The 15,251-nt window shown below is 41.9% G+C and overlaps 1 protein-coding gene across 1 annotated transcript; it reads left to right on the forward strand.

The window, feature by feature from the left end:
• Positions 1-133: 133 nt before the first annotated feature.
• Positions 134-11,105, forward strand: rab1ab (RAB1A, member RAS oncogene family b). The gene is made up of 6 exons (XM_083775886.1): positions 134-570; positions 6,797-6,869; positions 7,441-7,536; positions 8,303-8,398; positions 8,950-9,081; positions 9,926-11,105. The coding sequence occupies exons 1-6, from the start codon at positions 557-559 to the stop codon at positions 10,124-10,126; spliced, it is 612 nt and encodes a 203-aa protein (XP_083632012.1). The 5' UTR covers positions 134-556; the 3' UTR covers positions 10,127-11,105.
• Positions 11,106-15,251: the final 4,146 nt, after the last annotated feature.

Raw genomic sequence — 15,251 nt, forward strand, 5'->3', positions numbered from 1 at the left:
GGTCATCATCTCATCATTGAAAGGTTGAGAATGCAGTGTACCACTGGGCTGGCAGGTCTCTGCTGTAGCCTACTGACTCCTATTTGCCACGTCTCACTAAATGACGTCACCCTTCCATGGGCTTGACAGCGGCTTGCACGCTCTCATCGACTGTTGCGCAAACGTTGCAGACACAGACAAGACAAGCGCCAGTTGTGGGTTGTGCTGTGATCACCCCCAGCATTAGTCCTTATAACGTTATTCAACGTGGTCATAACGCACGACATAGGCAGATACGGACGTTTGGCTACCGACATATAGGCTGTCTGTCAACCTCGACTGCACGACGCGTTCCACCCCCTTGTTTTGTTCCTCAGTCGGCTAGTAGCCAGCTAGCTAATGGTAGCTATTTCCTGGTTGGAGTTGCAGCCATTTTGGGTTTTTTACTGAGAAGAAGCTGGTAGGTGGGCTATCCCTAGTTCTTCTTCGGGACGGTGTTTTATTATTTGAAGCCAGGGGGAAATTTAAAGGACTTGACATTTTACCAGGCGGGATCTGACTGAACGACGAGACAAAGATGAATCCCGAATAGTAAGTATCATTAGTACCTCCACATCATAATGTTATCCATGTCTGATGATAACAAGAAGCTAGCCAGCTAACTGCTAGTAGTTAGCTTTGTTTGCTATCAAATTTAGCTTTAGCTGACTCACTTAACGTTAGCCGCCGTGCTACAGGAGCTAGGTAACGTCAGCTGACGTTAGCCTTCTGTGTGCCGGTGTCGCCAGTATGCCTCCGTTGGACATTATTCTAGCGAATCTAGCCACAACACACATTCCTCACATTTCACCACGAATTAAGTGGTCTTTAATGGCGCTTAAAGTTGACTTAGCATTATACTTGAGCTCAGTTAACCAGTGTCCTCTGCACTGTTTATAGCCAGCTGTTACTGGGACTCTGACAATGTCGCTCTGCGCTCTTTAACACCAAGTTTCGTTTTGATGTATCATGATGACATGAAGTGTTTCTCATTCAACTGAAATCTAACATGTCAATGTTTGAGCCGTAGGTGTAATGATCATCTCCTGTAGTAGTTTATGTTGGTTGGTGGTCCTTTGCTATTGCTGACTTGACAGCCCAAGCAAGCAGTAGTGCCATTCAGTTTCATCTTGGATCTTTTTCTTTGGTTTATAAATCTTAACATTTGTATAGCTAGACAAAGTAGCTGGTGACGACGACTGGCGTTATTTACTTGGGATTCCAATGTTTTTGCTATATATTAGTTAGAGCTACACTCTGGAACCTGCTGATTTCCGTAGTAGAGACGGTGTTTAATTTGCAGCACAAGTAGCAACCACGCAAGTGGACAGTCAGTAACTAATGTATTATGTTGTTTTGTTTACACCCAGGTAGACTGGTGCTTTCATTGAAGTTCCTATAACTTTAGAGTCAAATAGAACAGTAACTTGTACAACAAACCGGCAGAAACCTCCCTCATCTCTAGATGTCTTAGTCATGTGTTGGTCACATGCCATATGACAACCCTACTGTTTCACCACAGTTATGTTGAGTAACTCATTAGCTGTTGCCAAGGCTCCCTTTCTCTTTACTCTCCATTCACAAATTAAGTTGGGTCAAATTTCTCTCAGGTAGAATATGTCTCAGGTGGAATTGTGTGGAACTGTGGATTAGGGTTGCACCTGTTGCATAGCCATTAAAATCACTTTCTGATCACCAAAAGAATAATAACAAATTAATCCCAGTATCCATATTCTGGGGAGGAAGGGACATTTGCCATAAATAGCTGACCTAAATGCTGTGAACTTGCTGCAAGGTGTTCTTCTGAGCTTTGGTGTCTGACCAAGTACAGAGCTGACCCCTGGTCACGTTTTGATAAGTATAGAGGGTTTAAGTTGCTCTTGGATTGTTGGAACATCTCACAAGTCTTTCACAAGCCACTGATTCTAAACCACTATGCTGAGTTTATAATTCAGCCAATTGTGCTATTGTCATGACAATCTAGAGACTGGTTCTAAACCACAAACTATGCTATTCAGCAAATTCTGCTATTGCCAATTTGCCATCATCTCATGACACAATCTAGTAATACTAAATGGACTTCTGTAGTATAGCACTTACATTTTCAGCCTCTACTACTTAAACTATGGCTGTACCTTCACCAGCAAATGGAAGTCGGAGACTTTGACCTCTATTAATAACACAAAATTAAATGAATTGTCACACCATTTTCAAAAGGATAGACGGAAAAAAGCCAGTGGCTTACCCGATTACCATTGCAGACTTTCATGTGCAAATTTTGTTTTGTTGCATGATGTGTTAATTGCAGGTGCCAAAAGTGTGTGCATGTCAGACCAAGCACCCAGGTGCATGAAAATGTCCTTGTGGGAAAAGTGTGTGTGCCTGAGTGCCTCCCTTCTACACTAGGGGGTAGGGATTTGATTCCTGAGAAATGCAGGTGGGGGGCACAGTGCTGCAAAACAATACAAAAACAATATAAATTGTATTAAATACCTAACAATTGTACAACTATAAATTAGACACCCCACACAGAAACCATGCATTTCAATAAATTAGGACCAAGTCTAGATACAGACTCTGGTCCGCCTTAACCATCCCTTTAGGGAAGATTTTAAATAATCAGAACTGTTGATTTGATAAAGCTGTTTTGGCCAAGACTAATAAACATCAGTCTCCTTGACTGAGGAATGTCTTATTTACATGCGTTACAATTTACAATGTGCAACTTAAAAGATATCAATGGCTATGTTTGGGGAATGGTAGTGATATGCATATGTAATAGGCAGCTGCTCTTCTCTTTTCCTACTTTGGTAGTACTTTCTTAAAATCCTCTTTGAGCAATGTGTAGCCAGACTGGCTTGCACAGGGATGGCCATTGTCCAAGGCTGGCTTAACGAAGAGGGCATGACTGGATTTTATTACAATGGGGAAATGGGGGAAGATTGTGAATTCTCGGAGGCAGGAAACAACCCAGGCTCAGCTAACACTTGATGCTAGAGGTCCACAATTCCGCTTTCCTTTGTCCATAGTACCATTTTGGTGTACCAGACATTTGAGTAGTGATGGACACAGGCAGCACCAATTCAGTTTTTTTTGCCATAGACAGAGACATAGACATTTTGTCCATTATTCTGGGGTTGTTCGACTCAAAGGACTGAGATCTAAATAACTTTCTTTGTTGCACAGATCTGACATGTTTCCAATGTTAGTCATGTGGAAAATGGCAGAAATGATTGGGTCTGCTTGCATTTCATACATTTATACAATACAATACAATTATCCCTTCACTAAATCCCACCCCAAAAAGCGAATTGTTGCTATGCAGGTAAAGCTTTCTTCGCTGCTAACATGCCTATTGGGCAAGGATGGGTTGGGGAGGGACTTGGTGAAGGGCTAATTATGTTTGAAGAACTTCTTTGACACTGGTACCCAATTCTAGTCTCTCAGTGTAACTGATGTATGTATGTTGCAGAACAGTCTCCTTCTTGCATTAGTGGGCAGTATGCAAAGAGCAAGAATAAAGTGCTATCTGCTGTTCAGCAGTCGAATAGCAGCCGGGACAAAGGATAGTTTGAACCGATTAGTCTTTGTAGTGTCTGTCATGTTTTCTAACAGTCTAGTACACATTGGTACAATTTATGACTGTACTCATCTGTTTGACTAAATGTTAGAAGAACAGAGTGAAGTTGGGAACTTGAGATAAAGGTTTTGTATTCTCCTCAAGGGAAACCCCGGTTAGGCCTACAGTATGTATGTATGTGTATTTGTGTGCATGATTCTCTGGCCCATGGATGTGGATCATAGCCCAGTTATTGTTTATTGTTGTGGACTTACTGGACTACTCTTGGGAGCATTCGCATGTCACTCATATTCATCCAATCAAAACTGTAGGTGGGGTGGGAATGGAATGTAGGTTATTATACACGACTGTACCCAAAAAAGTGTCAGTCTGTTGGTCAAACCAGTTCAGCCTTGCTTTGTGGGCCTTGCCTCGGAATGTGCCATTAGAATGTAGAATGCAGTAATGTCAAGTATAATGTGTGAGCTGTAGCCAATGGGCTAAACATGCCGGAATGCTGCTATGGTCCTTTTAATGTGGAGGTCAGTATCCAGCACAAGCCAGCATACAAGGCAACTTTGAGCTCATATTTCAGGCAGCCCACACCTTTTCCTGTCCATGTGTGTGTAACATGTACTGTGCTTACGTCACGTGTGTGTGTGTGTGTGTGTGTGTGTGTGTGTGTGTTATTGTTTGAGCGACATACTCATCTGTAAGGTATGAGGATGGTCTAAATCCAGATGATCTTAAAATTAAATCCAGCAAGCGTGACTCCATCAACAATAACCACTCGACCAGCTCATTAAACATACATCGGGCTGATAGGACCTCGGTAAATCATACCTCAAGGCGCGGCCATGGCTGAATAGGTAGAGAGGCCGCCTGGGAAACAGAAATCCCAGGTTCGATACCGAGCCCTTGCAATGTGTCGAGGACTCGAGGTATGCCTGTCCTTGAGCAAGACACTCAACCCCTAACTATCTTTATTGTCAAGTAAATCGATGAATAACCACTTAATTAAGCCCTATTTTATACTTTGTCTACAACAGATCTACAAGCCCATAAGTTTATGTGGCGATTGTTGATCGGCTATTTGAGCGGTTTTTCAATGTTTTGAAAGAAGAAAATATTACAATATTTTATATACGTTTTCATGGAGGAACATCCTATCTTCCAAAACAAGTATTTTGGTTCTGTGCAGAATTTCAGGCCAAAAAATGAAGTACAGTAGATTTATTTCTAACTACAATTACATATTTATCCTCTGCATGATTGAAGTTGAACCCGTCCTAATTCTAACCATAAGGAGCAGTGTGACGCACAATGTGATGCGTTTTGATATTAAAACGCGTGCCGATTAGAACATGCAAACTCCACACAGAAAGCCCATACAGTAGTTTGATGCAACACTAACCACTCACCCACCATAGAAGTTTCATGTCGAAGGAAATATTTCATTTTATTCAGTACCCTTTTTGTTCCCCTAATCTTTTCACCTATTCCACCTACTTCTGTTGGTTTCATACAACTAATCACATGACATGAGCTCCTGGCCTCCACCACCGAGCTGCACTTCCTTGTGTAAATGTTGCTGAGCTCAGCACAGCATTCTCATTGTCCTGAAAGTTGCAGTTGTTCAAATGTCCACCAAAAAACACATCCAAGTCAGACTATGATGAATGTTTTCAGGCAGCAGCTAGATGATATCTTAAACTTAAAGGAATCAGGTGTGCATGTGTTATGTTCTCTTTAAAAATATATTTATATTTGTTTTTGGCTTTTATTCATAGAGGGGGGGGGGGGTCCTCTCACTGGCAGTTGAGTCAGCAGTGAGGGTTGGGGGGGGGGGGGGTCCTCTCACTGGCAGTTGAGTCAGCAGTGAGGGTTGGGGTGTCCTCTCACTGGCAGTTGAGTCAGCAGTGAGGGTTGGGGTGTCCTGCTCTCACTGGCAGTTGAGTCAGCAATGCATGATGGCAGTTCAGTGGAAACATCTTTGAGGAGGGTTAATTGGCATAATGACTATTGGCTTAAAAAAATAAAAAATAAACTCTCAACCAGGAACTGAAAGGCAGTTAAAGGAAGGGGACATGGTTTGTTTGCAGCACTGCTTTAAATTCTATGCCCTTTTCCCAGCACTAGCTAGGCTACTGTATATCACACAGCTCCATCACAAATAGGTTTTACACCTTTTAGCTGGCGTTCTAAGATTAACCCAGAGAGACTTGGCGACAGAACAAGGGCTTCAGTCAGTGTTTTGTTCAGGGATATATTGATTGAACATGCTAGGCATGATCTATCTATGCCATGCAAACTTGACAAACTGCCATAAGAATAGAAAGCAAAGTTCATGTGTCACGAAAGCACTTTCATGAGTTTAAAGTTTTTATGACATTCATTTTCATTTATTTTTATTTTTCTTTTTTCTTTTAGGTTTTATGACCTCAATTACACCCAAAAAACCTGAACTTTGAACATTCAGTGGATTTTCTGTGGTCTGAAGTTTTCTTTGGGGTTTTTTGGGCCTTTTGAGCTACAATGAAAACAGGCAACACAGTGAAACAGTGACATCTGCTGGCAAATCCCATTGACATATATGGGATTTGCAGTAAGTGATGTCACTTACTGCCGGCAAATCAGAGCACCTGTTTGAGCCAGAAAACCCCAGATCACAGAAAATCTACTGAATGTTAAAAGTTCATGTTTTTTGGGTGCAATTAAGATTAGAAAACCTAAAAAAAACAAGAACAATTCCAAAACCTTTTTTTTAAAGGTATATTCAGTGATTTCACTCAAAAAACCTTAGGTTTCGTTTTTGGCTGGGACCCAAGCCTTTCGTCCAATCAGGATAGAGAGTCAAAAACGAAACCTAAGGTTTTTTGACCCCCAGGGGTTAACTGGGGACAGGGAGGAACTCCTTATATGGTCAGCACACAACAAAACAAAAAAATAAGTGATATTTGAATTAAGTGAAATCACTGAATATACCTTTAATGTCACAATCCCTTTAACAAACACGGACATGAATGAATCGCACAGAGAAACGCAGTACTCCCTGCTATGCATGACAGCCACCACAACAAATATACTACGATACAGAAATATTTACAACCAAGGTCATAGCTTTCATAATATATATTTTGTTTTTGGTCAAGTGTATTGTCACCTTGATTTCAATCATTGGTCTTAACAAAGTCTCTCTCTCTCTGTCTCTTTCTACAGCGACTATTTATTCAAGCTGCTTCTCATTGGTGACTCTGGTGTTGGAAAATCTTGCCTTCTACTCCGATTTGCAGTAAGTCTGGCTATAACAAAGCAGAATGTACTATATAGTTATCATCTAGTTCGTTTCTTAACTCAATTAGACCTGAGGACGATTCTACAAATGCCTTCTAAATCCTGACAGTTTTCTGAAAAACCCATGTTTCTATGTGAGTCGTTCTCAAACATTTTAATGTCAAGGACCTCCAAAAATATATGTAATTGGCCGCCGACCCCCATCTGAAAATATATTGTTCCAGGGACCCCCCAGAAGCAAAGATGCGAGTTAAAAACGTTCGCTCTTAGCGCTACGAGCTTGTAGATCTGCTATTTTTCAATAGCTAAAGTATAACTTAAAATAACTTTAAATCATCAAAAGGGGTTCCCGCCCAGAATGGGTTAAACAAATGAGCCCTCTGATTATTGGTCATTGAGTGGCCTGCTTGGACAGAGTTTCATAAAACTCATCAGTGACCTGTGTCACTGAAGAGCTGTTGGCCCGCAAAGGAAGTGAAGACAAGCAGGAAGTGATTTTGTTTTCCTAGGATGTCTGAGCAATCTTTTACACACTGGTTCTCTCTTCCTGTCCTCTCTCCTGCCCCCAGGATGACACGTACACAGAAAGCTACATTAGCACTATCGGTGTGGACTTCAAAATACGAACCATAGAATTGGATGGAAAAACTATCAAACTTCAGATTGTAAGTACACACACACACACACACACACACTGTTCACAGTGTTTCTCTCTCTACTTTGTGCTGTGCGTTCAAAGTGAAACAACTATCTCAGTGGTGTTCAACCAGTGGTCCAGGGACCACCAGTGGTTCTTCAGGTGGTTCCAGGTGGACCCTGGATCTTTAACTGCTTGTGACGGAACGTTCTGCCAGAAGGAATCCAACCGGCAACTGCTTCCGTCTGATAATCTTTATTATTGATATCAAACCAGATCGCTGATTTCTATTTTTGTTATAATTTATTTGGCTTGACCTTAGCCTTCTTTAGCGATCCTAGACCGGGTTGCGCAACCGCACTACCGTCCACCTCCCATGATACAGGCTGACTAAAAAGCTGAATAACTCCTAATCTACAGAGCTCTCCGTGGTTTGGATAAAATGTGCAATGTTCGGAGGTCTTTGCTGATTATCCGGTGGTTTAGATGGAAACATAGCTAGCATTGATGCTATTTATTTAGCATTAAGATGGATGCTCCAAACAGGATGTCAGTCCCAGTGTGTGCTGCATTGAAATAGGTACCAACATCAATGCAGAAAAGGAATTGTGGGCAAAATATTATCCAACGACAACAAAATATTCGAAGTTTTAGGATTTGAGAAGCTAAATCTGGTGGTCCGTGGCTCAAATGCTGAATAAATAATGGGCCTTGATATGAAAAACCACTGATCTATCTGAACAAGCGACTGTGTCTCGTGTGTGTGTGTGTGTGTGTGTGTGTGTGTTGGTTAGTGGGACACAGCGGGTCAGGAGAGGTTTCGTACCATCACATCCAGCTACTACAGAGGCGCTCACGGTATCATCGTAGTGTACGATGTCACAGACCAGGTCAGTTCAGCACCAACACCATCGCATTGCCTGTTCCTCTAAATGCAAGAAAATGCAATGATGACATTTTGACCAAAAAATAACTACCATACCATGAAATTAAAGAAGAATTCCGGACTATTCATTTTCTTACTTTAATAATGTTGTTATATCCTAGAACGAGTGGTACAGCTGAAAAGTTACATACTGTGTAACTCCATCCAGAGCGTAGCGCAGCTCCGACCTTGCGAGATGGGTCTAGCTTATTTTGATAGCTCGCAAAAATACATCTGTAGTTCATAATGACCAGATACGCTCCAGTGTTTTGTCCCAAATGGCCTGCCGTACCACTGTACCACTCGTTCTAGGATATATTTACTTGTCTCAAGTCTCTGTACGTAAAGCTTTCACACTGTATTGAAAATTTCGGATTACAATGGCTTCCTTGATAATGTAAAAACTATAATATGCCGTGGAAATAAAGTAGTATGCTATAGTTTAAGTCAGTGGGTTAAACATGCCAGCTCACCAGTATGCGTTAAGCCATGACATCTACATTCACTTTCTCTCAGGAGTCTTTCAACAATGTCAAACAGTGGCTACAAGAAATCGACCGCTACGCCAGTGAAAATGTCAACAAGCTGTTGGTGGGGAATAAATGTGACCTGACAACAAAGAAGGTGGTGGATTACACAACGGCTAAGGTAAAGGCCCTGATCCCTATACACAGTCACATCTGGAGCTCGTTCTCACTACTACAATGCTCTCCAATCCGTTCTAGCAGACTTGTCTTATGTCATATTCACACAGAAAGCTTTACTGCGGTTAAAACTAATCCTGCTGCACATTGTGCGCATGAAAGAACCGCATTCTACTCCGCCAAAAACGGGGGTTTCGCTTCGCTTCAAAACGCAGCAAAGTGCGGATCACCGCAGGTGTGAATGCAATCGCATTAAACATAGGGAGTGAATGTACCATTGTGGGATGAAGAAGTTGGTATTTGGCACACGAGAAGGAAAGAGAAGGCATTATTACGCAGCGATGCGTAAAGATGTCCCATGGACACACGTGGTCTAATGAAGCGATATAAGCCCTTATTGCAATATGGCCAGACCCTAGGCTTATGCTGAAGGTTACACACACAATGCAGTGTACAGGATATATAGCAAGAGAATGGAGGCGATTAGGTTCCATCGCGCATTTGCACAATGTTGCAGATTGCATAAAGTGTTTGCGCTCGTAGTACAGACCTGGACCGGGAATCCTGACGGGCGGCTCCGCTGATCTGAAGTCAGATAAGTGGTATGTGTAGACAGTAGGCTACTCCTCTCCTATTAACCTACCAGGTTTATTTAATGTATGTAGGCAGTAGTAGGCTAGCCGCTATTTTATAAAACAAGTTGGTAAAGTTGTAGACATCCGTTATTGCATACGTACGTACCAACGTCCAGTCCCCGACGATCACACGCCCATTCACATCGAGTCTACCGAAGTATTGGGTGTGAATGTTAGACGACACCCACTCACTTTACCCTTTCCTCTCCTCAGGAGTTTGCAGACTCCCTGGGCATCCCGTTCTTGGAAACCAGTGCCAAGAATGCCACTAATGTGGAGCAGGCCTTCATGACCATGGCTGCTGAGATCAAGAAGAGGATGGGCCCCGGGGCCACGGCCGGAGGCAACGAGAAGTCCAATGTTAAGATCACCCCTGGAACCACCGTCAAGCCTTCTCCCGGAGGTTGCTGCTGAACACTCAGACCCCCCCCCCCATAGGCTCATCAACTTTAGCCCTTTTTGAGGACCGATCAGCCTCTCCACCTCAAGCACTCTCATCTCCAACCCCTTCCAAACAAAGGCCTAACCGCAGAGGAGAGAGAGAGACAGAAGAGAGGGGAGAAAGTGATACTGAACATGTATGTATGTGAGTGTGTTAGTAAAACAAGAAAAAAACAACCAATAAAATGAAGTTGCCTGTATTTGTACTGTACATACTGTAGCCACACTACCAAAACAATAGAAGAAAAAATAACATGGCTCCTTCCTCTCTGTTTTCCCTGGTAATTGATGACAGAAATATGATCACGTCATTCATTAACTCCGCCCTCTATCTGGAGGTCTTGCAGTGTATCACACCATTATGCCCCGCCCCCAAAAGAACTTGCTCAGTGACAGTGGATTTAGATTGGTTCCCCTTGTTAAACAGTCCTGTATGCAGGTGAATGAGGTATGTGTGTGTGTGTGTGTGTGTGTGTGTGAGTGTGTGTGTGTGGTGTGGTGTGAAGATGTGTATTTCACTGCATTCCTACAGCAGGGTTGATATATGACCTGAATTTGTTATGTTTGTATGTACGTACCACTTTTATTTGGGTTTTTATTTAGATTTCGTTTCCCTGTTCCTTAAGGGTTAGTTTTTGCTGTTTGTATCAGCATGTCTAGGTCTGTCCCATTTTTTTCTTTCTTTTTTTCTTGCCAACTCCTGCACAACAGTGTGTCACTGTCCAGCATCAAAATAGTGGAAAACAATATATATGTACATATACACTATGTATATATATAAATATATAAATGTAAAATCTGATTTGTCTGTCATGTAGTGATCTCAATTCATTATCGGGGTCTTAGTCTTATTTCTGCATTCAATTTGTGGCTGAAGACAACTGTCAGTTTGTTGCGGAACATGTAACATTTAAACTGAAAAAAATAAATATTGTACTACCAGACCTATGAACCGGAAAGACCAGTCTGCAATTCTTGGTGAGATACGTGAAAGGAAATGTTTTTTATTTATTCTACATTTATATGGCAAATGTACTGTGCCAGTATCTTACAGTAGGGTCTGTATGACAATTGGCCAGTATTCTTGTGTAATCTCAGTACAGAATTGCGCATATATATTTGCAAACACTATGTTCTCTCTCTCTTTTTTTTCATAATAAAGGTGTTTGAATTCAGCTTAAAAGGAATCCTGGCACTGTTTCTCCACTATTGTTTGCCCAGTTCAATGTTTGCTATATAGATGAGCATACAAGGAGAACAGAAGTCTTATGTGGTCGTGTTGCATTGAATGAGAAGGTCGTTATTGTAGCGTCGCCCTGAAAGGTTCACGTGCAGTCTGGTTTCCAGTTGAGCCTGTTACAAGTCAGCAGAATATCACAGGATGTAAAGAAAGGGATTCATAATAGAGTTCTCTGGTCTTGGAAACTGAAGTAGAAAACAACTATATTGTGTGTGTGTGTGTGTGTGTGTGTATAGTATACGACTATACATATAATATATACATGCACACACACACACTATAATTTGAGTTAATCAGCATTCTTAAATATATGCCCATTGTTACTGTATATTGTAGGAATGGAAATTAGTTGAAGGCCTCTGGACTACTCGGGGTCCAAGCAAGTCGTCAGAAAAAAACATCGCTCTTCAAAACAAGACAGATGGAAACAAATATGAAAAGCAAACACTGCTAAATCAGATGAAGGAATTTAAATTATATATATTGTTAAACTGCCCATCACATCTTTGCACAAACTAATCGCAAAAAGGCAATTCATGAACACTTCCTCAAAGAGAACCTGGCTCAGGTTTTAAGCTACACTGGACAAGCAACTTTTAAATGTTCTATTTGATCACCCTGATGAGATGGAGTGGCCTTTCTTTCTGCCTCCATAAGATCTCTGTTACTGTTGACACAATCTGAGAACCCATCTGCAAAAATAAAGGAAAAACGGCATCCTCTTTTCCGATGCGAGTCAACAGTACTGTTGACAAGACACAGTTAGCTCCTGGACAAACCGTGAGGAGTCCCCCCTCTCAGCACTTGATTGCTCCTGATTGCAGCTCTAGTCTTTTCAGTAGTGAAAAGTCATTCCCACTCCAATCAGAATGGCAGAGTGGCTCTCTTCCATGATGAATTGAAAATCTATTATACTGTTATTCTCATTCTCATTATTATAAATTATAATTAAAGACAAATATCTCCCCAAAAAGCATCCTTTAAACATTTTCCTCCCATTTATTCCATTCCAATGTACCCAGGTCACAACCATAACCATATATTGTCCCTGTTCTTATCCTTTATTCACCCCTTATCTGATCTCATAATATCAGATATTGGACAACACTTATCTGATCTGTTGTGTGATAAAGTATAAATTGAGTTTCAGTCATCTCCTGAGTGGACAAATACAAATCCATCCTGACACTGCCAGGGCGTTGGTCTTTTCATTACAACAAGGTGCTGTGCCTAAGTTAGCATGCTTGACATACAGAGTGCAGGAAAGCAATGTAGAATGTGACAGAGGGCTTGAGATTTGTTCTGGAGGTGGTGATTGTGTGAGAAATCGTGTGTTTGGAATGAATACCATGGCATTGGCATGCGATTGGATACCACTGATCTGGGATCTTTAGGACTGAACAAGACAACACGGTTTGCACCATGAGAACTATTTGTGAAGCACAAGAGGTGCTGTGTTTTGTGTTGATCTGTATTTCTGAAATGATTTGAGCTTCTGGGTTGGATCTTAGACTGTTGCTACAGTAAGACAATTAAGCCAAAGCCAGGTTTATGCTGTCAATTTTCTCACACTATTATTGTGAAAGCTGTGGACTTTCAAAAGGCAAGACTACCCTTCCTGAGTGGGGCTAAAATTGTATGGCACAGACTGCACACGCATCCCAGATTGGATACCATCTTGGCACTTTTGTGCAAATTTGTGCTATTCACCCCAGACTTATCTCCTGTGGTCAATGGTCATACAGTAATCTTCCTATCTTATTATATAAAGCTGCCCCGCCCAGATTGATTGATTGATTGAATAAGGGTGGATACATGATAAGAAGATGAACATCAGACTGGGCTAGGATGTGATATAGTAATGCCACTCTTATCCACTTGGGGGCACCACAACTACATCAAGAACACTAGAAGGCCCAGGCAGACACAGGCTCAACAGGAGCGAAGTCAGTTTTAGCTGTCACACCTAAACTAGAGGCAACAGTCTGGCAACGCGAGCTAAACCAATTAAAGGTTTGTCTAAACCACCAATACCTAAACCAGTATTTTACAACTCATGTACTTGTTTTCCATTCTCTCAGGAACTTTAAGGCTGCAGATGTGACAGAGGACAAGTACAGACACATGATGCTCATCTCTGGCAGATTTTTTGTAAACAATCTATAAGAAATAGACTACCTTGTATAGTTGCTCCATCTATCTACAACCGCTATTTTAAAACTTTGTCTAGCTTTGCTGCTAGTGGTGCTAAATCAGGGCTAAATTACTCAAATTAGCCATCCAACTGGAGTCTGGACAGCGCTGTACTGGGTTTCAGGGCTCCTGGGGCTGGGGACTTCCATTGGCTGTTGATTGTGTTCAATTTAGGTCAAAAAAGATGATAAAGGGCCCAGGCCGTAGCGTAACGGTCTGGGCACCGGACTGGTGATCCAGTCGCGGTGTGCCGCGGGTTCGACTCCCGGACCCGACACGGCCTTTACCGCATGTCATCCCCCCATCTCTCTCCCGTTTCCTGTCAGCCTACTTTCTATCCCTTAAAAATCAATAAAAGGCTTAAGCCGCAAAAAAAATATCTTAAAAAAAAAAGAAAAAAAAAAGATGATAAAGAAGGGGCGCTCTTATCATCGTACATCATCATGACATAAAATAGACACTGTCTATTTGCTCAGACACTATGATGTAAAATTCTCCATTCATTGTCAATGGGAATTTATGTTTGGGTAGGACAAAGTTTGTGGACAGACACTAAAAGCTGGATATAGGAGGGCCCCCAAACAAAATTCTGGCCCTGGGGCCCTCGTTGGGGTTAATCCGCCCCTGGGCTAAATTGTGTATAATATTCTGGGTGTCACTAGACGGTAAACGTAAAAGTGGCCGACCCAAGAACACCTGGCGTAGTACCATAGGACAGTGGAGGGAGAACTGAAGACCTTTCAACACACCTGCGGATGGGGAGACGATAGGCCCAGAACAGACAGCAGTGAGTGGAGTGCCCTACATGCCAGCCGGTAGTGGGCCTTATTATAATGAGTCAAATATATGGGAGGGGAGTAGCTGGGATGAGGGTGTGGCGGAGAAAGTAATTTGCATACACAGCGCCCCCACCACATCAGGACATCAGGACAAGCCAGACAGAAATTACATGGACTGGACTGGTTATATAAGAATGGTGATTTAGGCCCATTAGACATATGTTTGAGGGACATAAACAATATATTAAATATAAAAAAACAGGATTTTTTGCATGTTGTAGTTCCTTTAAATGCAAAGGGTGGACAGTGTGACAACTGTCAGCTGGCATTTGAATGAGATGTACCACATCACTGTCATTTTAACTTTGCCTTAACTTTGTTTTAATTCAAAGATCTGTATTTCAGTCAGATAACTCACGAATAGATTTAACCAATATTTATTATAGAATCAGAATACAAGTGTGCATATAATATATTATCTTGGCGTTCGGCTCTGCTGCAATTTTCTCCCTGCTCTGTACAATTAAACACCATTATTTAACATAAAGAGCAGGGAGATAGATATACAATAACAATCCCCCATGGGGAACAGCAATAACAGAGCCCACCGGTGGTGCTGGGGTGGCGGTGGGAGCAAACAGTGCATAACAACAACCAGGAACAATATGCAGAGGAAGGCAGGAAGAATGCATGCAGTCTAGGTGAGCTTAAATACCCCACCCAATTGGTCAGCTGACTGCCACATCAGCGTATGACGTGTGGGTCTTGCAAACACTGTATACGCAATGCAGCATCTTAACCCCTCAAATACATTAATGTCCCTTGAGCATAGCATGGACCCGCTCAAGTATATCTGACTGAACTAACTCCGCAAGCTACGTATCAT

This window comes from Protomyctophum parallelum, assembly GCF_964188405.1.
Source record: "Protomyctophum parallelum genome assembly, chromosome: 10".
NCBI classification, from domain to species: Eukaryota; Metazoa; Chordata; class Actinopteri; order Myctophiformes; family Myctophidae; genus Protomyctophum; species Protomyctophum parallelum.

What these genes read in the sequence shown, in the direction of transcription:
- rab1ab (XM_083775886.1), top strand. An exon ending in GCCTTCTACTCCGATTTGCA is followed by an intron (nt 6,870 to 7,440) that starts GTAAGTCTGGCT and finishes TCCTGCCCCCAG; the next exon opens with GATGACACGTACACAGAAAG. An exon ending in TGGATTACACAACGGCTAAG is followed by an intron (nt 9,082 to 9,925) that starts GTAAAGGCCCTG and finishes TCCTCTCCTCAG; the next exon opens with GAGTTTGCAGACTCCCTGGG.